The 26,964-nt window shown below is 42.6% G+C and overlaps 1 protein-coding gene across 4 annotated transcripts; it reads right to left on the bottom strand.

Moving 5' to 3' along the window:
• Positions 1-324: 324 nt before the first annotated feature.
• On the bottom strand, positions 325-26,737 carry LOC112220340 (dual specificity testis-specific protein kinase 2-like). 4 transcript variants are annotated; one of them, XM_042302395.1, is made up of 11 exons: positions 26,348-26,683; positions 24,231-24,273; positions 23,834-23,957; positions 10,421-10,617; positions 9,122-9,243; positions 8,951-8,999; positions 8,464-8,613; positions 2,695-2,871; positions 2,101-2,184; positions 1,062-1,148; positions 325-619 (listed from the first exon to the last, which is right to left on the bottom strand). In XM_042302395.1, exons 3-11 carry the CDS (start codon positions 23,862-23,864, stop codon positions 518-520), a joined length of 999 nt encoding a protein of 332 aa, XP_042158329.1. In that variant the 5' UTR covers positions 23,865-23,957; positions 24,231-24,273; positions 26,348-26,683; the 3' UTR covers positions 325-517. The 4 variants fall into 4 exon arrangements, with proteins under 4 accessions (XP_042158329.1, XP_042158330.1, XP_024237930.1 ...); XM_042302396.1 differs by lacking the exon at positions 24,231-24,273; XM_024382162.2 differs by lacking the exons at positions 23,834-23,957; positions 24,231-24,273 and having other exon boundaries at positions 26,348-26,737.
• Between the last annotated feature and the right edge of the window lie 227 nt (positions 26,738-26,964).

Here is a 26,964-nt window from a genome sequence, read left to right as displayed (position 1 = left end):
TGTTTCTAGCCTAAAGCATTGCAGATCTAGGTTGGGAACCCCTGTTTTAAATGATGATATTATGATAGAAGAGAATAGACAGATCAGGACTACTCAGACAGTCCTCCTTATGTACTATTTACAAATAAGGATTTCTACATCCTTAACTTAAAGTGGAATAATAACATCATAGAATACAACTTAAGAGCCAGGAGGAAATGCTCTTTAGGGAATTTTTGAGTCTGTTTCGACCCCCACCCCTTTCAAATGGACCCACACTCGCTGAGTTTGTACTGTAGAAAGACAGTGGGGGGTGGTGAGTGTTGAACTTCCGGTTCTGTTTCAGAGAAACACACAGTGTCACACAGAGTCAGCAGGAGGAGCTGCATTATGAGCCCTACACCTGGTTCCTGTAGAGCGGACCTGAACTATAAAGTGCCTCTGCTGTATAAGACTGGGGTGGCTGCCTGCTGCCGTCCACACTGTCCTCCGTTCCAGGGGAGGAGGGCTGAGGGGGGTACACAGTGACCCCACCCCCTCACCCAGTGGTCAGGTTTGAGTCGGGGGGTTCCAGGCTCTCAGCGATGTCCTCCAACTCATCCAGCAGCTCTGAGAAGGAGGGTCTCCGAAACGCATCCATCTGAACCACAGAACAAGAGGACAACATGAGTCCATCTGAACCACAGAACAAGAGGACAACATGAGTCCATCTGAACCACAGGACAACATGAGTGATATTGTACAGTAGATGGCAAATGCATGTCTTTCTTACACTCTTGTAGTTGAGGCAAACTCTATGACCAGGATTAATACGAAGCATGTTTATAGTAGTGTTAAAGCGCTACGCACTGAAATACAGACAATGAGAGATCGCATTTATAATAAACGCTGCAGATGTTGGCTCAAACCTTAATTACCTTTAAAAGCACACCTAAAAAAAGAGCTGTGTTTGTGCCCTTCGTAATGAATCCCGGCTTAAGTCTCTCATTTTCTGAGACATGCTCTCACATTCACTCTCTAACATGGTCTCTCAGCCTCTCTCCGTTTCTCCCTCACACTCCCTCCCTCCAGTCCACACTCACCAGACAGCAGTTGGCTGACAGCTCCAGGATGCGTCGTGGACAACCTTGGACCATCTCACTGAAGGCCTCAACGTCTAGACCATAGTCCTGCAGAGAGAACAAACCCGGTGTCAACTGCATTGTACACCATGTACAGGCCCATAGAGTATCAATAAGTAGTTACAGGTTAGAGAGCTGGATCAGATAACCAATGTACGTCATGGCAAACAAGGAAAGTCTTGAGATCCCCACTGTTGTATACAGGCTACAGTTTTGATCATCAGGGACTACTGATGAATTCGCAGAACACGTACTGTATAGATAGGATAGCAGTGTGACTAACTGACCCTGCGGTCCTCCCACTTCTAATGACAAATGTCACAAATAAATCAAATTTAAGTGAAACCTCAACGAGCACATTAAAGTCTCTCTCTGCTCCCTGTCTCTGACCTTGTCTTGATCACCCCGGGGACGACAGACAGGGACATTAGATGACTCATTTCACCATCATCTACATGCAAATGGCACTGTCACTAATGGCATAATAACTAAGAGAGCTATCAAGTAACAAGACTGCTAATTGCCAAATTATGTTGCAGGATCACATTCAATATAACGTCTGAGTTGTGGGGAAATGCATTTAATTAACTCAATAGCTCAGTTGTGGTATAATTTCCACGTGTGTAGTGTCAGTCTAAATCCAGCAGTCTATGGTTCTTTGGTTTTGATAAGTGTGTGTGCGTTTTTTGTTTAACTATCCTTGTGGGTACCAGAAGTCCTCATAAGGAGAGTAAAACAAGGAACATTTGGACAAGTTGGGACATTTTTCCAGGCCCCCCTAGGCTTAGGGGTTAGGGTTACAATTGGGGTCAGGGTTAAAATTAAGGTTAGGGGTTACGGTTAGGTTTAGGAGTTAGGGTTGGGTATAGTTTTGGGGTTAAGGTTGGGTTATGGGTTAGGTTAGATTTAGTGTTAGGGAAAATAGGATTTTGGATAGGAATCAATTATTTGGTCCCCACAAGGATAGCAAGGATGTGTGTGTGTGTAGGTTTTAATTTACCCGTGTTCTGGGAAGGATCTCGGGATCTGCTGAGATCCGGCCCAAAATCTCACACAGCATGATGCCAAAAGAGAAAACATCCACCTGGAGGAAGAAGTTGTTTTTTATTTATTTACCTTTATTTACCTTATTTATTTACCTTTATTTATTTAATTAGTCAGATAAGAACAAATTCTTATTTTCAATGACAGCGCAGAATGACAGATTTGTATCTTGTCAGCTCGGGGGTTTGAACTTGCAACCTTCCGGTTACTAGTCCAACGCTCTAACCACTAGGCTACCCTGCCGCCCCATGGTATTGACTTTATTGTCCTAATTGTCCTAATTGCATTCCATTAATGAACTAAATCAATTAAATGAATGTTATGAATAGATTATAATAGGAAGGATCAGATGTAAGTATTTTCTATCATTTAGTGAAAACCAGTTATTTCTATATCAGGGTGTAAAACTGTCAGCGTCCCAAATGGCATCCTCTTCCCTTTTTAGTGCACTGCTTTCAACCAGGGCCCATAGACATCTGGTCGAAAGCAGTGCACTCAATAGGGAATAGGGTGCCATTTGGGATGCAGAACGTGTGTGTAGGCTACCTACCTTGCGGTCATAGGGTTCCCCTCGGAGCATCTCAGGGGCCATCCAGAAGGCAGAACCCACCAGGGACATCTTCCTCTCTGGGTCATTAGCTGGCAGCTCCACCATTACCTCCCTGGCCAGACCAAAATCTGTCACAACCGCCTCCCTGCCCCGAGACGTCTCCCGTATCAGACAGTTCTGCACACACACAATGTTCAGACAATGTTAGATAACAGTTCTGCACACACACACACACACACACACACACACACACACACACACACACCATTCAGGCAACGTTAGACAACTCTGCACACACACAACGTTCAGAATATTACTCACATTAAAAGCACTGGTCAATGCTATCAAATCTTTTCAAATGTACAATACAGTAGACATCAAAATGTATTCCTAAATGTACAGCAGATATTCAGAGCTGGGATTAACTAGAAAAGCAATAACTGAAGTCATATTGTCACACTGCAGTGCAACATGTTGACCACAAGAGGTCAGTGTGACACTTCTACATCCACACAACACAGTCATTTTAACCTTCTCCATTTTCTACATCCACACAACACAGTCATTTTAACCTTCTCCATTCTATCTGCTTTTGAGCCTGAGGTAGCAACCTAATTCCATAGGCTATACATTCACATGTTTCTACATGATATGAAACACCTCTTGATTCACTGTTTGAATACTGACTTATGAATTATCACTGTGCTGGAGGTCAAACGCAGTGGGGTAAAGTACGTAGGTAAAAATACTTCAATCGTTTTTGGGGGTATCTGTTCTTTACTTGATTATTTCTATTTTTGACAACTTTAACTTTACTACAATCCTAAAGGAAATATTTTACTTTTTACTCCCTGACACCCAAAAGAACTCGTTACATTTTGAATGCTTAGCAGGACAAGCAAATGGTCCAATTCACACACTTATCAAGAGAACATCACTGGTCATCCCTATTGCCTCTGATCTGGCGGACTCACTAAACACAAATGCTTAATTTGTAAATGATGTCTGAGTGTTGGAGATAGCCCCTGGCTATACGTAAACTTAAAAACAAGAAAATGGTGACGTCTGGCTTGCTTAATAAAAGGAATTTTAAATTATTTATACTTTTACTTTTGACATTTAAGTATATTTAAAACCAAATACTTTTACTCAAGTAATATTTTGGTGGGTGACTTACTGGAGTAATTTTCTATGTAGGTATCTTTACTCAAGTATGACAAGTGGGTACTTCTCCCACCTCTGGTCAAACCACACAATTCTCACATGGACAAAGAGGCACAGCGACGGTGAAACATCGAAAACAATCATAACATTGGATGTGACTGTGAAAACACACTTCAGATTCGTTCCTCTGTCATTTACTGAGCTGACTATTGCTCCTGCATTAGGACAAACGGTACCCATCTGAAACCAGCTGGTTTAGCAGGCTGCCTCATAATCCAGTCTGAAACGTTCCTTCAACAACCATCCTCTCTGAACAGTGAATTATTGAGATGTAACATGGGGGCTGCTGTGGCCATTTTGTTGGCCCAATACTATTGATGGCAGAGGAGCCTCTCTAGGCAGATGGGTTGCCTCCCACAATGTACCAATACTCCAGCTTCCACTCAACAGAAGTTCCGGTGTTAGTTGGGACAGAGAGGACAAGTTGGAAATGGGACGTGAGTCACCGATGATGTCACTACTGTATCCGTTTGTTACCCTAGCTAAATAGGAGTACAATTCCCACCCACATTTTAAGCCTCACCTACCCAAACTTTGGATTTGTTGGGAGAGTTGTCTGTTTGAAGAGTACCCTTCTCAGAACAATTGTTTTACCCCTTTCAAAATGTCCAAGAGAATCCGACATCCTAGGTCTGGGTTTCCGAGACTAATGACAGATCGGAACAGTAAGTTGACCAATTGGTCAGTGACAGTGATTAAGACAGTATGGGTATCTAGACCTATGGGCCAGTGGTTTAGACAGTATGGGTATCTAGACCTATGGGCCAGTGGTTTAGACAGTATGGGTATCTAGACCTATGGGCCAGTGGTTTAGACAGTATGGGTATCTAGACCTATGGGCCAGTGGTTTAGACAGTATGGGTATCTAGACCTATGGGCCAGTGGTTTAGACAGTATGGGTATCTAGACCTATGGGCCAGTGGTTTAGACAGTATGGGTATCTAGACCTATGAGGTTAGACAGAGAGTATCAGTGTTATTTAAAACAGAATTCAGCCTATATCGCTATAACCTCTCTATCCCTGGTGCTGCTGGGGAGACATGACTGGTTCTAGTATGAGCATGCAGGGCGTTTCCTGCCACACCATGGGCCTGTAATGACAGAGCAATGGGGCAATGGGAGAATCACACCCACCACAACCCATAACCTCATCACTGATGTGGTTTACTACCAAAGAGAAGAGTTTGGACTGGGATGGATAGATCATGAGAAAGGGAGATGTGAGTGTGTGCTTGTATATAAACAAACCCCTTGCATAATGTTCACAGAGGATTATCCAGGAAGTGGAAACGCTCAACCTCAGCCCCCTCTTACTTGTTTTCTAGACTAGGGTCCTGTCTAGGGGGTGTACTTGTACATTATACTGCCTCACACTATTGAAACATGAGATAGGACAGCCTTATGGGCTGTTCTGGTTTGGACTAGGCTTATTTACTGTACATTGACATTCCTTTAAATGTGGGGTTTTGTTTCAGTTATGGACCTTCCCAGAATCTGTACCTGCTATTAAGACCTTCTCAAAGGCTGCATCCCAAATTGCACTCTATTACCTAAACAATTCACTACTTTTTAGGGAATATAGGTGCTATTTGGGATGCAGCCTTTGAGAAGGTAGCAGGGACAGATTCTGGGAAGGTTCATAACTGAAACAAAACCCTACATTGACAGGAACGCCTCCCCTACAGTGAAATTCAGTCAGTAGTTAGTGATATCTGAGGCAGGATCCCTGTAATCTGCCTATGCTGGAAAAAACAAGCTTTGGCATAACTAAACCGGCAAGAATAAGAGGTAACACTGTTTCAAAGAGGACTTAAAGTGGTACAGTGGGACTAATACAGGCTATGAAGAATGCCAACCCTGCAGCTTAGCATTTGTGTTATATACAGTGACAGGTTCAGTTTGGCTAAAGCTAGTACAGGTACAGTAGGCTCTAGGTTAGGTCCTTATTACGTGTGTTAGGATATAGTACAGGTACAGTAGGCACTAGGTTAGGTCATAATGTGTGTTAGGATATAGTGCAGGTACAGTAGGCTCTAGGTTAGGTCATTATGTGTGTTAGGATATAGTGCAGGTACAGTAGGCTCTAGATTAGGTCATTATGTGTGTTAGGATATAGTACAGGTACAGTAGGCTCTAGGTTAGGTCATTATGTGTGTTAGGATATAGTACAGGTACAGTAGGCTCTAGGTTAGGTCATTATGTGTGTTAGGATATAGTACAGGTACAGTAGGCTCTAGGTTAGGTCATTATGTGTGTTAGGATATAGTACAGGTACAGTAGGCTCTAGGTTAGGTCATTATGTGTGTTAGGATATAGTGCAGGTACAGTAGGCTTTAGGTTAGGTCATTATGTGTGTTAGTATATAGTACAGGTACAGTAGGCTCTAGGTTAGGTCATTATGTGTGTTAGGATATAGTACAGGTACAGTAGGCTCTAGGTTAGGTCATTATGTGTGTTAGGATATAGTACAGGTACAGTAGGCTCTAGGTTAGGTCATTATGTGTGTTAGTATATAGTGCAGGTACAGTAGGCTCTAGGTTAGGTCATTATGTGTGTTAGTATATAGTACAGGTACAGTAGGCACTAGGTTAGGTCATTATGTGTGTTAGGATATAGTACAGGTACAGTAGGCTCTAGGTTAGGTCATTGTGTGTTAGGATAAAGTACAGGTACAGTAGGCTCTAGGTTAGGTCATTATGTGTGTTAGTATATAGTACAGGTACAGTAGGCTCTAGGTTAGGTCATTATGTGTGTTAGTATATAGTACAGGTACAGTAGGCTCTAGGTTAGGTCATTATGTGTGTTAGGATATAGTACAGGTACAGTAGGCTCTAGGTTAGGTCATTATGTGTGTTAGTATATAGTGCAGGTACAGTAGGCTCTAGGTTAGGTCATTATGTGTGTTAGTATATAGTACAGGTACAGTAGGCTCTAGGTTAGGTCATTATGTGTGTTAGGATATAGTACAGGTACAGTAGGCTCTAGGTTAGGTCATTATGTGTGTTAGGATATAGTACAGGTACAGTAGGCTCTAGGTTAGGTCATTGTGTGTTAGTATATAGTACAGGTACAGTAGGCTCTAGGTTAGGTCATTTGTGTGTTAGGATATAGTACAGGTACAGTAGGCTCTAGGTTAGGTCATTATGTGTGTTAGGATAAAGTACAGGTACAGTAGGCTCTAGGTTAGGTCATTGTGTGTTAGTATATAGTACAGGTACAGTAGGCTCTAGGTTAGGTCATTATGTGTGTTAGTATATAGTACAGGTACAGTAGGCTCTAGGTTAGGTCATTATGTGTGTTAGGATATAGTGCAGGTACAGTAGGCTCTAGGTTAGGTCATTATGTGTGTTAGGATATAGTACAGGTACAGTAGGCTCTAGGTTAGGTCATTATGTGTGTTAGGATATAGTACAGGTACAGTAGGCTTTAGGTTAGGTCATTATGTGTGTTAGGATATAGTACAGGTACAGTAGGCTTTAGGTTAGGTCATTATGTGTGTTAGGATATAGTACAGGTACAGTAGGCTCTAGGTTAGGTCATTATGTGTGTTAGGATATAGTGCAGGTACAGTAGGCTCTAGGTTAGGTCATTATGTGTGTTAGGATATAGTACAGGTACAGTAGGCTCTAGGTTAGGTCATTATGTGTGTTAGGATATAGTACAGGTACAGTAGGCTCTAGGTTAGGTCATTATGTGTGTTAGGATATAGTACAGGTACAGTAGGCACTAGGTTAGGTCATTATGTGTGTTAGTATATAGTACAGGTACAGTAGGCTCTAGGTTAGGTCATTATGTGTGTTAGGATATAGTACAGGTACAGTAGGCTCTAGGTTAGGTCATTATGTGTGTTAGGATATAGTACAGGTAGAGTGGATGTCTATCTACGTCAGGGTTTTTCAACTGGCAGCCCAAGGTGATATTATTTGCCCCCCCCCAAGTTCTCTGAGCAAAAAAAAAGTATAAAATGGTTTTTAGACATTAAAAAAAGACTGTAAAAACAACAGAAAATCAGCTCCAATTGATTTTTATTCAGGAAATCTGTTCCAAAGTATTCCCATGAATAATAGAGATATGTGATCATATACAAATGTATGGAAGGTTTGAAATGATTACGTTTTAGTCAAATATTTAATCTGTTTGGGCTTTTTGCAGTCAATTTGCAATCTACAAATGATTGGTAATTATGTTCCGGTCCCCTGACCATCCGCTCCAGAAAAAAGTGAGCCGAGGCTGAATCAAGTTGATGATCTCTGATCTACGTGCTTGAGAAAATAGTCGGCTGACCCTAGTTATCTGATTTACAGATCAAGAAATAACCAGAAACATATACTGTACTTGTCCTTAATACCTTCAATCAACTTCCCACTCACGTCTGGATACATGGAAAAAGATTCATGTCAAATGAAAGTCATGTGCGTTTTTAAATTAAAAGCCCAGATTGCATTAGTAGTGTACTTTGCTCTGGCACCACTGTAGTCATCTGTCCAGACGAGACCCTGGCCTGGCAGTGGTGTGTGTGTGTGTGTGTGTGTGTGCGCGCGCAACCTTGGAGTTGAGGTCTCTGTGGTAGATGTTCTTGTAGTGCAGGTAGGTCATGCCTCTGCTGATGTCACAGGCCAGGTCCACCTTCTCCCTCCAACACAGAGACACGTCCTCCTGGGCCAGGAGGTCCTCCAGACAGCCTCCACTCACATACTGACAACACAGAGAGGGGGTGCAATTAGTACCATAGAGATCCTATATTCATGTCTATGGAGATGGATCCTTTATTCCGTACATAGATATCCTATTTCCATGGTTAAACACATACTTAGCAATCTATTCCCTTCAACAACTGTGACTACTGCCAGATGCACAAATACAGAGGGAAAGTACCATCGAGAATCTACATGTGTCTATAGAGATGGGTTATACCATAGAGATAATCCTTTCTATGGGTTTTACACAGGGATACCAATCTCTTGATTCTATGGTGAGATGCACAGATACTGAGAGGGAAATGTTGGTGTCCTAAGTGATTAAGGACACTTACCTCCAGTATTGGGTACAGCTTTTCTTCTCGCACACAGATCCCAAGATACCTGTGATAATAATAATAATAGGTTGTATTACTATCACACTGTTACTTTTTGTTGTTGTTGCAACTCCTACACATCTTCCTCTAAATACAAGCATTTGTCATACATGTTGGAAAGGGACTGACCTGACAATGTTAGGGTGTGAGAGCTTCTGCAGTAGACTGATCTCTCGTACGATGCTGTCCTGGTCCACGTCGTTCTTATAGATCTTGACCACCATCACTTTCCTCGTTGTGCTGTGCGACACCTAGACAACAAAGGGCGTTATATATTTACAGAGTGGTTGTTGCTCAGCTTTGATTGACAACAGTTGGACGATCTCACTATTGTGTATTTGGACAGGTTGTAAACAGGGCTGGATCTCTATGAACTAGAGCCAGGGTAACAAAACAAACAATGCAGTTTCTTGCATACCAACACAAGATGAAAATGTGCGGAGACTAGAGCAACAATCTTAGCAGTCTTGATCGCTTCCTGAGGTGAGTTAACTACATCCTATTGTCTCTGAGGCCAGACTGGTTCCGTGGTACGCTACGTTCCCGCCACAGTAGCATTCTCTGGCTGTGTCCCAAATGGCAACCTATTCCCTATGTAGTACACTACTTTTGATCAGGGCCCATATGTCAAAAGAAGTGCCCTAAATAGGGAGCCATTTGGAAGACAGCCTGGCACAGGTTCCTGAACCATCACACTGGCTGACTGACTGCACACCTGTAATCACCCTCCTTTCAGGACTTTATATCGCCATCTCTGATCTGTATCTGAGCGTCTGGGAGTTCCATCTCAACACAAACACGCACGGTGGCCCTGCATGATGGCTCTGCTACAGAGCTATTGTGACCTGACATTACCTCCAAGAACTACTAGGACTGCCAGTGTTCAGTCCATTAGCATTTTAATGTTGTTAATTTGACTCCACAGACAGTACCTCACATCTAGACAGTATTAAGAGAACTTAAGCTATGTTCCTATGTCTCGTGGGCATGTGAATGCAGAGAAGGACATGACTGCAGTGTAATTACTTGGGCATGTTGCGGCTGCTGCTCTGAGGAGTGCTTCAGGGATCAGCCAAGGCATCATGTTTTCAGTTAACACCCGAGTTGGTAGTACACAAAATGTAGGTTGCTCTTTGGTTGGGACTATAATTTATGTATTGGCTTCTGTGAAATGTGTCATAATACACTTATCAGGATGTATGCCACATACAGCATGATGGCATTTTGAACACTTTCATTACTGAAACAAACATGAAATATGGGAAGTAAATCATAGGTAAGGGGTGTAGAAAGTCAGTTATTTTTTGTTCTCTCTTTCACACACACACACACACACACACACACACACACACACACACACACACGTCGATGTATTCACAAGCACACACACATTTATTTTCAGCCATGTACAAATTGGACCGTTCATACCTTGTACACCTTGGAGAAGAAGCCACTCCCAATCAGCTCGGCACTGAAGTCTTCCCAGAATTCCAGTTTGCGGACAGCGGTGCGAAGCTTCTGCCAGCGGTCCACCTGGCAGTAGGTGTCTGCTACCTCGCCGAGCAGTGTGGGGCTGCTGGGTTCAGGGGTCACCTCCAACTCACACCTCATCCTGGACAGCTCGTCTAGAGAAGCACAGGGTCAGACACTCAGTCTCACTCACTATCCCTATCCCAGTGTTAAAGCAATCAGAGGAACTAGAATTATCACAATGCTCTCCTTCAATCCAGAAATATCGGCGGCGAACACTCAAAACTATACTGTGCAGCCATGATTGGGCCTTGGAGGCAACAGGCAGACCCACCTGGCAGCCAAGCCCACCCACTGGGGAGCTAGGCCCAGCCAATCAGAATGAGTTTCTCCACAAAAGGGCTTTAGATGATCAGATGTTCTTGCAGGTGAAGAATGTGGAGGTGTGGTTGGTGGTGAGGCCAGTTGGACCTACTGCCAAATTCTCTAAAACAATGTTGTAGGCAGTTTATGGTAGAGAAATTAATATTAAATTATCTGGAAACAGCTCTGGTCTACATTTTATTTAACTAGGCAAGTCAGTTAAGAACAAATTATTATTTTACAATGACGGCCTACCCTGACCAAACCCTCCCCTAATCCGGACGACGCTGGACCAATTGTGCTCCGCCCTATGGGCATTCCTGCAGTCAGCCTGCCAATTGCACACTCCCTCAAAACTTGGGATATATGTGGCATTGTGTTGTGTGACAAAACTGCACATTTGAAAGTGGCCATTTATTTTCCCCTAACAAGGTGCACCTGTGTAATGATCTTGCTGTACAATCAGCTTGTTGATATGCCACACCTGTCAGGTGGATTATCCTGGCAAAGGAGGAAATGCTCACCAACATGGATGTAAAGAAATATGAGCTTTTTTTTTTGAGAAATAAGATTTGTGCGCGTGTGGAATATTTCATAGATTTTTTTTATTTCAGCTCATGAAACATGAGACCAACACTTTACATGTTGCGTTTATATTTTTGTTCTGTGTCATAAAAATGAGAAAAAATAAGATGGAAAGGAAATGTTTTTGATCTTGAAATAAAATGGGGGTGATTTGAAAGGGAAATATACTCATTTAAAATGCAAATTAAACAGATTCTGAGGAAAGGGAAATCATTTTGATGAGATGAAAGACATTGTGAGATGAAACCATAATTTGCACTCAAATATCTTTTTAATGCATGCAATTAATTGAAAATAACTTAGCAATTTCCTTCTAAGTATTTTAATGGGGAATTATTTGATAAATTCCTCAGCTGTATTTTATTTACTGTAACTAAGTACTGATGTTGGTATCTTTGACCTGTTTAACTGCCAGTATTAAATGTCTACCAGTGTTGAATGTGATGGTTAAAGGTTGGCGCCACACTGAGCCGAGGGAACACTGATAATGTCTCTCTTCCTCCCAGCATCTCTGCCTGGTGTTTACAGTACATTTGGTACCAGATTAGAATATAAAAGGGGCCTGTCTCTGCTAGACATTTTCTCTGCTTCTGTGCGGGAGGTATATCGCTGTTGCAACTTGTATTAAACTGAAATTATTATGATTGACTATATCCATGACTGCTCTTCTCTTTTGTTCACCTGAAAATCCCCTTTACAAAAGTCATTCTTTACTAGCCCAGCATAACTGTGACAGGTTTACAAACCCATTTGGAGACGCACAATCGTGGTTTAGATTCATTATTCTTTGCTTATGGGGTGTGTAGCCTAAAACTACAAATACATACTGTACGTAGGCAGAGGTCTATGACACCATCACAACAGCATATGTCATCGTTCCTTTCAGCTCCAAGGCAGAAAACAATTATACCGGGCTGAGGCCTTGGCTACTGTATCTAAAACCTGCTCAAGGCCAAACAACCTCCTGTTTTGTTGCCTGTTCACACAGATTCCATCACACAAGCTTCTCATAGCTTCTGCAAATGGTGCATATGGTTGAAAAGAGTTCTGCTAAATATTTTCATCATGATGACCAGATAGGTATGCATGAGAATACTTTAGTGGGAGAGCAAACATTGCCATAATAAATAATATCACAATCTAGTGCAACAGAAGCATGAAAAGTCCATTAACTAGGAAGAAGTCACGTGAAACTAGATTCTCCAGTGTTCACAAATCCACTAAGGTCAGCTTAGCACACATGTACACAAAAGTATTACTGGAATTTTTGTTCTGAAAGTTTTCTATTCGCAAGAACAGTTATCCAGGCAGGATACTTTTTGTTTCGTTGGGAACGATGATGAGTGATTTAAAAACAGGCAGGAACAGTGCATAGTTCAAGTGATTGATTGAAGATGTCTGTGAATACAGGGGACGGCTGGTCAGCACAGTGCTTTAGTGTGGCTGAGGAGACCCGGTCTGGGCCTGCAGCTTTCCTACAGTCCTGTTTCTTCAAGATTTATGTAGTTCTGTCATTGAGCTCTTCTTGTTTATTAATGTTTTGTATTGTGGTTTGTGTCGAACCAAGGAAGATAAAAAGAGACTGACTCCCTGCTCTGGGATAAGACGGGGTGGGGCGATGGGAATAGAAGTGGGTAGTCTGGGTAGGAGTGGGGGAGGAGGGGGAAGGGTGGGTAGGAGGTAGATGGGATTGGGGGGCAGGATACTCCAAGAAATGTCATAAATACACAAAAATACAGTAAGTCATGGTAATGTTATGACTTTGCCAAGAGGACTGTTATCTGAAACACAATGCTATACAGTATATCTGGGCAGACAAGCACATGTTGATCAGCCCTAAACTCAACTGTGTCTTTGTTTTCAAAGTACAGTTGTTTTCTCTCTCTCTCTCTCTCGACAAATAGCAAAAGTCAGTTTTAACATGAGTGATCTAGTTGGGTGGTCGATTGGGTTACACTCACATGCAAACACACAGCCTTTACCCTGGAGTGTGTAACGTAGAGTGGTGAGATCATGAGGGCCACATGAGCTCAACGTCCAGCCCTGGGCCAATGTGAAGTTGTAAGTGTGTTGGTGTGGGGATAGATATGGTTTACTAGTGGCTCCTAGTAAACCATAAATAACTTGTTGACTATCCTATTGGTTATAATTATGTTTAAATTGTCAAAATATTTGTGTACTTCTCTTATGACTTTACAAATGTACAGCACCAGTCAAAAGTTTGTACACACCTACTAATTCAAGGGTTGTTCTTTATTTTTACTGTTTTAAACATTGTAGAATAATGGCAAAGACATCGAAACATATGGAATCATATAGTAACAAAAAAATTGTTAAACAAATCAAAATATACATGTATTTTATATTCCTCCAAGTAGCCACTCTTTGCCTTGTTGACAGCTTTGCACACTCTTGGCATTCTCTCTACCAGCTTCACTTGGAATGCTTTTCCAACAGTCTTGAAGGAGTTCCCACATATGCTGAGCACTTGTTGGCTGCTTTTCCTTTATGTCCTGAATACAAAGGGTTATGTTTGGGGCAAATCCAACACAACGTGGCCAAAGGAAAATCTGGATGTACTTTCTACCAGACACTGGGAGATGAATTCCCCTTTAACCTTTTAGCTGGATAATAACCTAAAACACAAGGCCAAATCATTTCATTGTCTGAAAAAAGTGTGTAGATGGTTGAGATAAAATATATATATATATATATAAATATATATATATATATATATATATGTATGTATATATATATGTATGTATATATATATATATATATATATATATTTAATCCATTTTGAATTCAGGCTGTAACACAACACAATGTGGAATAAGTCTAGGTGTATGAATACTATCTGAAGGCACTGTATTCATTTTACCAGGCAGGTCAATTGAAACACAATTATTTTAAACATGTTTACAAAGGCCTGGAAATTGAATCACAAATCAAATTGATGGAAATAAATCATGAAAGAGATAGAGAACAAAGAGTAAGTGTGTGTGTGTGTGTGCGCGCGTGTGTGTTATGTACCGCATGACCAATGTGTACAAGACAGATATTATTTCATCAACAACAGCTTAACACGTCAGTGTGGATGACAGACTGTTACATCTGGGCCTCCAGACACATCCACTCACACAATCTACACTATGTATTCAAAAGTTTGTCATATTTCTGCCCTGCTAGAGTTGCCCCAGTCAGTGCTGTAAGTGCTGTTATTGTGCAGTGGAAAAGTCTAGAAGAAACAATGTCTCAGCCGCAAAGTGGTAGGCCACACAAGCGCACAGAACGGGACCGGCAAGTGCTGAAGGCCGTAGTGAGAGAAAAATTGTCTGTCCTCGATTGCAATACTCACTACCGAGTTCCAAACTGCCTCTGGAAACAACGTCAGCATAAGAACTGTTAGCCAGGGCCTTCAAGAAATAGGTTTCCATGGCCGAGCAGCCACGCACAAGCCTAAGATCACCATGCGCAATGCCAAGCATTGGCTGGGGTGGTGTAAAGCTTGCCACCATTGGACTCTGGAGCAGTGGAACATGTTCTCTGGAGAAATGAATCACGATTCACCATCCGGCAGTATGTGGACTAATTTAGGTTTGGCGGATGCCAAGAGAACGGCTACCTGCCCCTATGCATAGTGCCAACTGTAAAGTTTGGTGGAGGAGGCATAATGGTCTGGGGCTGTTTTTCATGGTTCGGGCTACGCCCCTTAGTTCCAGTGAAGGGAAACCTTAACACTACGGAATACAAAGACATTCCAGATGATTCTGTGCTTCCAACTTTGTGACAACAGTTTTGGGAAGGCCCTTTCCTCTTTCAGCATAAAAACACCCCCGTCCACAAAGCGAGGTCCATACAGAAATGGTTTGGCAAGATCGGTGTGGAGTAACTTGACTGGCCTGCACAGGGCCCTGACCTCAACCCCATCGAACACCTTTGGGATGAATTGGAACACCGACTGCGAGCCTGGCCTAATGGCCGTACATCAGTGGCCGACCTAACTAATGCTCTTGTGGCTGAATGGAAGCAAGTCCCCACAGCAATATTCCAACATCTAGTGGAAAGCCTTCCCAGAAGAGTGGAGCCTGTTATAGCAGCAAAGGGGGGCAACTCCATTTTAATGCCCATGATTTTGGAATGAGATATTTGACAAGCAGGAGTCCACATACCTTTTGTCGTGCAGTGTACTGGTACAAAGCTCACCACAATGGACAAATGATTGACAATGTTATAACAGACAAACAACCGGGGGGGAGAGGGATGGGGGGCTGCCCAAATAATCAGTGTTTGGTAACCTCCCCTATCACAGCTACCGGGCGCTGATTACAAAATCCAGCTGACGTAAACAAGGCATAACATTGTATACAGACAACTTACAGTAGAGCTAAAGCCTTTCTACAAGCCCATATGGGATTCATCATCGGCCCATTCAGGTCCCAGAAGGGATTATTAAGGGATTTTACATAGAGAGACGGATCTGAAATTCCTTGACCTTATACTTCCTGTCTCATCTCACTAAAGATCAAATCCTGCTTTCTCTCTCAGATTTGTGAAAAGATTTTGCTTCTACTCATTTCTGCATAGACTCCCCTTTGATTTATTCCATTTCAACATGAGACTTTCAGCACTATGGAATATAAAGTTGGGTCCAAAACTATTGATACCATTCATAAAGATGAGCAAAAATTACTGTACAAAATAAATCATTCAAATACTAAGCTATATTGTATTATAACATTTTGGGGAAATTATATTATTTTTCTCTAATACAATTGCTCAGAGAAAGAGCATGTAATTATTTTTGGTCCCAAAAAAAGGTATGGGTCAAAATGATTGACACCCGTTTTCAATACTTTAATACCTCACCTTGCAAGGATAACAGCAATGAGCCTTTTTCTAAAATGCTTTATGAGTTGGAGAACACGTTGGGAGGGATCTTAGACCATTCCTCCATACAGAATCCTTCCAGATCCTTGATATCCTTTGTCTGCGCTTACGGACTGCGCTCTTCAATTCAAACCACAGGTTTTCAAATGGGTTTCAAGTCTGGAGACTGAGATGACCATTGCAAACTGTTGATTCTATGGCCGATTAACAATTTCTTTGTGGATTTTGATGTGTGCTTGGGGTTATTGTCTTGCTGGAAGAACCACTTGCAACCACCTTTCAGCCTCCTGACAGAGAACAAGGTTTTTGGCAAAATGTGCTGGTACTGGGTTGGTTCATGATGCTGTGGACCTTAACAAGGGCTCCAGGACCAGTGGAAGCAAAATAGCCCCATAACATCAAAGATCCACCACCATATTTTACAGTAGGTATGGGGTTCTTTTCTGCTGCTGTATGTGGACAAAGAAATATGTTTTCATTCCACTGTATATGCAACCATGGTGCACAGTACAGTTATCAACAGAGAGATAGTCAAATCAACACAAACAGGCAATTACCTGATAGGTAAAATATTAACTTTCTGCTTCACAAACTAGAACATGGCTCTTCACATGACACTGCATGAGCTATCACCTATTGTTGTGCACACACACACACACACACACACACACACACACACACACACACACACACACACACACACACACACACACACACACACACACACACACACACACACACACACACACACACACACACACACACACACACACACACACACACACACACACACACACACACACGTCATATTTTTTCCTTTTACGATGGAGTCATTGTTTTCAACTCTCCTGAAACCTGCTTGGCTGGTCCCCTACCAATGCATTTTTATTTTATTTTAGGACTGAGAAGATTTTGAACTTGATGTTTCACATTGTGACAGATCAAAATGAGAAAGCATTTTGCCAGAGTTCTGCTTCCCCCTCACATTCTCTCCCACGAAAACTCTCAGAGCTTTCAAGAGAGTGGGCAGAAAGGCCTTCCTCATACCAAGGCTCTCTGTGTGTGTGTGTGTGTGTGTGTGTGTGTGTGTGTGTGTGTAGATTCATGAGAACTAGCTGAGTATGTGTGGGCTAACCTGCCTTCCTGAACACTATGCCTTGCATGTATGAGGGTGTATTCTGAGTGGTCCTCTGGAGCATTACGCAAACTCTGTGTCATTCTTTGACTGACTGTGTAGTTTACAAGGGGAAATTAATGTTTGAGACTAAAATGTCTGAGTATACGAGCTACTGAAAAGAGAATGTGGTTGTGCTAGTGTGAGTACGGTATGTACTTTGTATCAGTATGGATAGACAGTGAGAGACAGAGAGAGACAGAGAGGAAATCATGGAACAAGCTGGGTCAAACATGTCAGAACATGTGAAGGGCTGCCCACCACTAAACAATCACAGCGCCACTCAGCCCTCACACACACAAATGGACAGCAGTTGATTTCATAACACTTGTTCTGAGAGGGCCAGAGAGGAGGCGGGGGAATCAAAAAGAACAAGGCCTGCCTTGTGTGGGTGATGTGATGAGCACAAATATATACAAATAAACCTGATCAACAACAATCTTACACTGGCCAGCATCACAGACCGGCTCAGAAGCAATGCATTATTTCACACACAATATACAAGTGTCACTCTCATATGCAATACAGTTAGTGTAAAATCCTTATGGGCAATGCAACAAACAAAATATCAGGTTGAATAATGACGAAATTGAGCTTTTACAAATGGGCCGGCCATCCGTGGATAATGATTCATTTATGGTCCTTGTGACATGATGCTGCATGGATAGCTGGCAGGGTTGGGACTTGTGTTGATGGTAAGTGGATCGGCTTCTGGCCTGCCTGGGCTTTGCCTTGATGTGCTGGATCAATAATTCAGTGTAGTGGAACCCTAGAGCTGTGGTTGGCTAACTGCTCCCTCCCTCTCTCTCTGTCCTCAGCCCCTGTGACACAGCTCTGCTCCCTCTCTCTCTGTCCTCAGCCAGTGACATGGCTCTCTGCTCTCTCTCTCTCTCTCTCTCTCTCTCTGTCCTCAGCCCCTGTGACACGGCTCTCTGCTCCCTCTCTCTCTGTCCTCAGCCCCTGTGACACGGCTCTCTGCTCCCTCTCTCTCTGTCCTCAGCCCCTGTGACACGGCTCTCTGCTCCCTCTCTCTCTGTCCTCAGCCCCTGTGACACGGCTCTCTGCTCCCTCCCTCTCTGTCCTCAGCCCCTGTGACACGGCTCTCTGCTCCCTCCCTCCCTCTCTGTCCTCAGCCCCTGTGACACGGCTCTCTGCTCCCTCTCTCTCTGTCCTCAGCCCCTGTGACACGGCTCTCTGCTCCCTCTCTCTCTGTCCTCAGCCCCTGTGACACGGCTCTCTGCTCCCTCGCTCTCTGTCCTCAGCCCCTGTGACACGGCTCTCTGCTCCCTCTCTCTCTGTCCTCAGCCCCTGTGACACAGCTCTCTGCTCCCTCGCTCTCTGTCCTCAGCCCCTGTGACACGGCTCTCTGCTCCCTCTCTCTCTGTCCTCAGCCCCTGTGACACGTCTCCCGGGGTCACGACCTGCTGCTTCCATAAAGTGTATGTCGGCCTGTGTGTGTATTTTGGGAGAGTGTGTATGTGTGTGCGTGCGCATGTGGTATAAAGTGCTGGAATTATTTTATTTAAGGAAACCACCCAGGCGAAGTTGAAGGTTCAACATGCAAAACATTGACATCAGGGTGTGGGACTGTGCTGTAGATATTTTCCATGTGAATGGCAGTTCTTTGAAGGCTTTCAACTTTGTAAACAGTTGACTGAGCTGGCTGTAAAATCACCAGTCACATACACACAGTCTCAATAACAAATACCCAATGATCTCTCATTATCTGTCTATCAGTGCTCACAGTTTTCCACAGGGAAGCCTAAAGCCACGAAGATCCACTGCTAGTCACAGTCTGTCCTGTCCAGGTAGAGGGGTTAGTCTTCTTAATGCTACATCATTTAGGCACTCCTTCAGATCTATAGGGGCTCTGGGCAAGTTATTAAATCAGCATTAAACTACTTTTTCTTGGTTAAATCGGTTTAAAGTCAATAACTTTTTGACAGAACCCCTTTTGATTGGAACAACACCTTCCACACATATTTGCCCAGTGTAGAAGTGCCACGAAAGTGACTTTTTGGACCTGAATGCCAAACATTCAAGAGATAAAAGCGCTCAAAGTTTACACCTTTTGCATACTCCACCATAGCACGAGACAACCATGTCTTCACCACTGGAAAAGATAAACATTTGAGATTGATATTATTTTAAAGCTTACAAAACAGGTTTGTCAAACTTTTTATAATTTCTTGAAAAAAAAACATGAATGCCGAATGATCTAAAAACAGGTCAACTCTGATTCTGCGGTAGCTAAGACCCTATTTCACAACATCTGAGCTTTTTTGGGTTGTGCCCACCATCGGTTGAGACACCACATGAACTCAGGGTGGGTGTCATGTTGTTTAAAACAAAAGGGATTCTGTCAAAACGAGATTGTTTAAAACAGGGTAAATCCATTTGAATTCAAAGAGATATTATTACCTTGTTAAAACTAAGTTCAAAGTTTAAACTTACTCATGACTAAAGAGTATTGGGCAGGGTGTTCTCAGCTCCTAATGACATGGTCATTATATTTGACATGAGAGACGTAGTGTATTTTATTCCTTTAAAATCACCCATTGTCCTTCCCCCGGTCACATTTTCTTGAGTAAGTGACAAATGTATTATTAAAGTCAGACTCAGAGAATCAATCAGAGGTCGGTGACGGAGGTCTGGTAGCTTAATAACTGGATCAGCGTTCTGATAAACACACAACCAACCAGAGACAGATGAAATCAAATCAAATTGTATTGGTCACATACACATACTTACAAGATGTTATTGTGGGTGTAGCGAAACGCATTACTATCCAGCTCCTGCATTGGTTGGAGTGAAAAGATGGTGAATGGTTCAGATTGGCCTAGAGATCTGTATGGCTCTGGTTCTGAATGGGTATCTGGGGCCCACCAGTCTCCAGTAGTGCCAAAGCAGCCAGTACCAGGCTACCATGCCAGGTGCCTGAATACAGAACAATATGATGTTCAAAAGGTTCAACTAATCCTCACAGCCCTGTCACATTCCACAGCCCTGCCCAGGAAAACTACCTAACTACAGCTGGAGCACAGTCTGCTACTGGTGGTGAACTCTCTACTGTACCACTGGTACCCTGTACCACTGTGCCTCCTAGCTGGCACATCATCAGAGACCCACAGAAACTCCAATCCAATAGATAGGATATTTCTGGGTTCTACACCAACTAAACAAACTATGGGAATGAAAACTGTTTACTGGGTATGAACTTTTTCCCTGACCAGATATATGCACAATGTGGCAGCTTCGTGTGGGATTCAGTTTGTTTTCCGTTCAATTGTGTAGCCAGGCTTTTAAAGTAGATGCTTTTCAAGTAAACATGCAGACAGTTATGCTAAATACTTTTTTATGAAGGGTTAACCTGGACCAGAAGAGAAACTGGGGACACAGGAAGGATTTAACTGAGGACAGAGGAAGGATCTAGCTCGCCTGTGTGTCATCACAAACAATCCAGGATGTGACAAGGTGTGTCTAAAGGAAATCCAGACATTTCCAGAGCACTTGACCGTACTACGATAGCAAAACCTCTGAGGAAATGACTGCACTGCGAGGCCTTGACCCTTAGCTTAATGTAACCGTGTTCCTCATGATCACTCTATGCTCCCCAATTATGACCTGACAAGTATTTAAGTCCTACTGGATGACCGGCGAACTAAGTGACACGTGTCACAGTTCCACATTGAGAAACCAAATCTGGAAATGACCTATGGCCAACCTCCAGAATCACACCAGATCTATCTGCATACAAACACACACACATTATTCCTTCATGCATCTGAATATGGCCAACATTACCCTCTGTGTTTACATCATGCAGAGATGGTCACCTCATGGCAGGGTTCAGCCAAGGCTTGCGTGCCATCGTTGTGCCACACAGATAAGGGCTAACTCGCGCTGTTAAGCCCCTTATGAATCGACCACGTTGTTCTCCTTTGTTTTGGTCAGTAAACCAACCCAAACAGATGACCTACGCACATTCATTCAGCTACTTTGCTCCCACTGAACAATCGATGGCTGCCACAAACAATTTTCCATTAGTGAAACACCACAGAATATGGCATTAGTATCAACATAACCAAGGACAGTACATGGCAAACAGGAAGCATAGACAAAATGTGCATCACTGCTAGAGGGAGAGAACATTCATAAGAGTGCTTCTCATTCCTTCTCTAAATGAGTGACAATGATGCATAGATCTGAGGAAGGCTTTGTACCCACAGATGACACAGGGTCAAAGATCTGACCTTGTCATTGGAACGCCATGAGAGGAGACTGTCTCTGAGCCTGAGGAACCGCACAGTCTTTGCGTTTCTCTTACAAAGGCTGATGCAAATCATTTCATCCATACAAATATTTCTACAAAATGTGCTGATATTTAATGGATACTTCAGTTACACTAGATATACATGTAGTGTAAATATACGCTACTTGACCAAACGTATGTGGACACCTGCTCGTCAAACATCTCATTCCAAAATCACGGGCATTAATATGGAGTTGGTCCCCCCTTTGCTGCTATAACAGCCTCCACTCTTCTGGGAAGGCTTTCCACTAGATGTTGGAACATTGGGTGCAAGTCCCCACAGCATTCAGCCACAAGAGCATTAGTGAGGTTAGACACTGATGTTGGGCGATTAGGTCTGGCTCGCAGTTGGTGTTCCAATTCATCCCAAACGTTTTTGATGGGATTGAGGTCAGGGCTTTCAGTCATATTCTTCCACACCGATCTCGACAAACCATTTCTGTATGGACCTCGCTTTGTGCACGGGGGCATTGTCATGCTGAAACAAGAAAGGGCCTTCCTCAAACTATTGCCACAAAGTTGGAAGCACAGAATTGTCTAGAATGTCATTGTATGCTCTAGCTCTAAGATTTCCCTTCACTGGAACTAAAGGGCCTAGCCGAACCATGAAAAACAGCCCAGACCATTATTCCTCATCCACCAAACTTTACAGTTGGCACTATGCATTGAGGCAGGTAGAATTCTACCTGGCATGCGCAAACCAAGATTCATTAGTTGGACTGTCAGATGGTGAAGCGTGATTCATCACTCCAGAGAACGCATTTCCACTGCTCCAGAGTCCAATGGTGGAGAGCTTTACACCACTCCAGCCGACGCTTGGCGTTGCGCTTGGTGATCTTAGCCTTGTGTGCGGCTGCTCAGCCATTTCATGAAGCTCCCGAGGAACAGTTATTGTGCTGACATTGTTCCAGAGGCAGTATGAAACTCGGTAGTGAGTATTGCAACCGAGGACAGACAATTCTTACAGACAATTAGTACTGTATCAACTGCACACCTACTGAACATCAACTCTACTGTATTCACAAGCTCCCTGTTAGAGAGCATCCTGTACTGAAGACTCACAATGCCTGTTCTGTTGTCTGATATTAATAACTGATTTATGATCTATCCTCCTCGTTTGGGTGGCAGTAGCACAGTTCCTGATATTCCCTGCTCCTGGGTAGAGTAACTGAGTGCCAACAAATTCACGGCAATGCATCAAGCCACCGCCTACCCTTAGGTCCCCTATGTCCCCTGCCTACCCTTATATCTCATATGTCTTCTCTTATGTCCCCCACAAGCAAAATAAATGTAAATGTGTGGAACACAGCAGAGTGTAGGAGTTTACCCCACTGTTCACCACACTCAAAACTCAAAAGAGTCAATCAAGTGAAATAATTGGCCAGTCATGTTATTATCCTGTAATTCCCATAACATGTCTATAATGACATGTACATTATATTTTTTTACTGTACAATCTATTTCCTTCAACTAGGTCGAAAAGGAACTCATGATTTCAACACAAGTTTAGACCTACTTTATCACTGTGACTGGCTTGGCACAACCTAAGCGTAGGTTAGATCATTAGACAAGCCATATTTCATGTAAACATATTCTATGTAAACTAAGACCCTGGAAAATGTGAAGAACCTGCCGCGCTGATGGATAATATAGCAATGTAAAATCATGGGGTGCACAGATATAGGATTAAAGCAATGCAATCACATTCAACAAGAGCTTTTCTCCAATTATTTTCTTTCAAGGGAGGGAAATGTGTTAAAGGTACTAGAAGTAACAACTCAAAAACAAAACGTCTCACTGGTCTCAAATTAACTGGTCCGTTATTGAATTGACAACAAGAGAATTGCTGGAGCCAGTCAATTTGACAACAAGAGATGGTCTGTCTTTTGTTGACCAATAAGAAGGCTGCCCCATTAGAATTATATTTTGAGAGGGCCCAATAATATTTTGGGGGGAAAAACGTGAGGAATTGAGTGCAAAAGAAGAAGGAAAGTAGTAAGTATGCTGTTAGGAGCTTATGGTTGGACTAGAAGAGTATATTACTTACTCCATCGATTCAGTAAGCTATTCATATGCATCTTGTCGGGGTGAACGGGACAGGGTGCACAGTCAGTCCCACAGTGTGTGTAACCAAAGCAAGACCAGCAGAAGTTAGTGCCTTTGTCCAGCAGCTGAGAGAGACCACACACACACACACACACACACACACACACACACACACACACACACACACACACACACACACACACACACACACAAATGTGATTAGACATGCAAACAAGTGTCACTGCCACACCACATAAAACATTCCACACTCCTGGTGATAAAACTATTACTGCAAGGGACAGGTTTGAAATTGCACTTGCACTTTCAGTAGACTACGTGTGTAGTTTGGATGATATAGAGACATAACAAGAGAGCACCTGTTCCATTGCAGTGCTTACCAGTGGAGGCTCCTCAGAGGAGGAAGGGGAGGACCATCCTCCTCTGTGAATTTCAGAAGAAAAAATGAATAGTGAAATATGTAAAAAGTTCATACTATACTAAATATATTCACATGTAACGAAGCAGCACTCAGTAAGGTAGCACCATGGTGTAGCCGGAGGACAGCTAGCATCCGTCCTCCTCTGGGTACATTGACTTCAATACAAAACCTAGGAAGCTCATGGTTCTCACCCCCTTCCATAGACTTACACAGTAATTATGACAACTTCTGGAGGACGTACTCCAACCTATCAGAGCTCTTGCAGCATGAACTGACGGTGTCCACCCAATCAAAGGATCAGAAAATGAATCTAGTACTGAAAGCATAAGCTACAGCTAGCTAGCAATGCAGTGCATAAAATGTGGTAAGTAGATGCCTCAAAGAGAGAAAGACAATAGTTGAATAGTTTTGAACAAATTCATTTATTCCAAAATTAAGGAGAAGCAGGAGAGAGCTACCTATTTTAGCCAACTCAAACACAAGGCTCAAACAGAGAGGGATGATATATTAGCAGGCTGGCTATGTCTATCCAACATTGGAACTCTTCCAAGTCAAGGTAAGCTTTTGATTTTATAAATGTATTGCCACCTGGGCCCACTGGTGTAAGTGCCCGCTGCTGACTGTACACTGTACTGCATGATTGTAGCGGGATTACTAACTTGTTAGTTCTAGTAGCTATGTTGACTATGACGTGGCAACAATGTAGGCTGTGTGTAGCGGGTCATGATGTAAAGGTTTGGCTTGGAAAGATTTTTCACCTGGTCACAGACGTCTGATGTGTTGTGCCCTGAAGTCGACAAGCGAAGGGAAAAGGTGAGGAAGAGAGCAAGTAGATAGATGCCAGAAGGAATTATATATACAACGAGCTGTTTGTATGTGGCTGCTATGAAAGTCAACTGTGTTTGCTTGTGATCAGTGGTGTATTCAATGTGCCGATTCTGTTGAAAAAAAAAGTTTCTTCAACCGAAACCAACTGAACGGGGATAAACATACCTGAATTTGTCCAATAGAAACTCTTGTTTGAAAATGTTGGAGTAATGATTACACCCTAGATCAGCTAGAGATGCAGGAAAGAGTGTGCAAAGCGGTGTTGAATGTGTCACTGTCTGTCACCTTGATTACTCAAATCTCTTGACATGTTGTTGTAAAAAAAAGTTACGTTGTAAACTTTCATTCATAGCCTAGGTTGTAGCAACCTCAGTGGGTACAGGGAAAATTCTAGTATCAGGTAGTAGCCGAAACCTATCGATGTTACATTGAGCTGGGTGAATGGAGACCTTTACAAAAAAAGATTGCAGTTTTGAAACTGCAGTAACTTCAGTCAACTGTGGTTTTTTGGACACAGTAATTGCAGAATGACTGCAGAATAACTGCAGTGTAATGCAGTTGAACTGCAGTGTAATTCAGTTGAACTGCAGTTATACTGCACTGTAACTGCAGTTACAATGCAAAATTACTGCAGTAAAAAAAGTTATATTTTGGACACAGTATTTGCAGCATACTGCAGTTAAACTGCACTCTAACTGTAGTTATATTGCATTCTGACTGCAATCTTTTTTGTAAGGGATATGAATGACAGTTATCCAATATGCTGTAATAGAAATAAGGCCATGTTCATTAAAAAAATGTGTCATCCTCCTTTACCTTAAACGGCACGAACCGCCACTAGTTATTAAGCCCTACTTGCCATTAGAAAAGTATTATATTTTAGGATGTGTAAGTGTATGCCAAGGATATAATAAACTGTTGCATGATACTGCATAAGATTTCTAATTTTATTGGGATATGATATCATTCTAAAGTTCACCTATCATTCCGAGGTATAGCCTAGTTTGTGTCTGGTATGTTCAAACACATGTAAATTCTTCACATGATTCCCATTTGGACGTCAGCTACTGTGAAAGCATAGCAGCGGGGGGAAATAAATTGGAACTGAGCTAAAAGATAAACATTTGCAAGTGTGTGTGCGTTCAAAGCGTAAAACAAATCATGTTATCAGGTGATATTTGTAAACTATAGGCTTTAATGGATTACTACAAAATAGTCAGTCAAGTTTTACATGTATATGCTACTTACTGCGGCAAACTGTTGTGTAGACAAGCGTTTTCTTTAATGAACTTCCTCGGCTGCGTCGTAGATTAAAATATATATTTCCCATAGAAGATGCAATGACTAGAATGGCGCGAGCGCCGCAACACTTTAAATGTTACTGCGTTCATGCGGGTCTCGACCAAACAGCGCAATCAATGCGTCAGTCTCAATCTGTCACCGTCAGTCTCTGTTGTTTTTCAGAAACTGAACCCAAACAGGTTGACGAAATGCATGCCTTATCTGTTGCCTTGGGAACACCCTGCAATTACAGGGCTCACTGCGTTTCAACCTGTCACTCCGTAAAAAGTGAGACCGATGAAAGTGTTGCCTAGTGGCTCTCTTTCCCTCCCACACACCACACCAACCACAACACAGACAGCTGCCACTATCGCAATGAGAAACGTTCATATTCTGAAGAACCGACTGTTCTCTTAACATGTTCACGTATGAATAGCAAGTCTAGATATCCTCCCAAAATGTTGATCTGCATATCATATTATAATAAATTAACGACTCTTCATTTATTACAGAACACGAAAATCCCTATTCCCTACCTTAAATACATTTACCATAGACATTCAACAAGTTTGCTTAAAGCTGGT

Source organism: Oncorhynchus tshawytscha, linkage group LG20, assembly GCF_018296145.1.
Source record: "Oncorhynchus tshawytscha isolate Ot180627B linkage group LG20, Otsh_v2.0, whole genome shotgun sequence".
Classification (NCBI taxonomy): Eukaryota; Metazoa; Chordata; class Actinopteri; order Salmoniformes; family Salmonidae; genus Oncorhynchus; species Oncorhynchus tshawytscha.
Note: the sequence above shows the minus strand (reverse complement) of the source record. Positions and strands in the feature narration are given on the sequence as shown.

Coding starts and splice junctions, on each gene's coding strand:
- LOC112220340 (XM_024382162.2), bottom strand. CDS start 26,429: ATGGGAAATATATATTTTAATCTACGACGCAGCCGAGGAAGTTCATTA. Junction 10,618..26,347: donor CTACACAACAGTTTGCCGCA/GTAAGTAGCATA, acceptor GTGCTTCTCTAG/ACGAGCTGTCCAGGATGAGG. Junction 2,872..8,463: donor ACAGAGACCTCAACTCCAAG/GTTGCGCGCGCA, acceptor GTGTGTGTGCAG/AACTGTCTGATACGGGAGAC.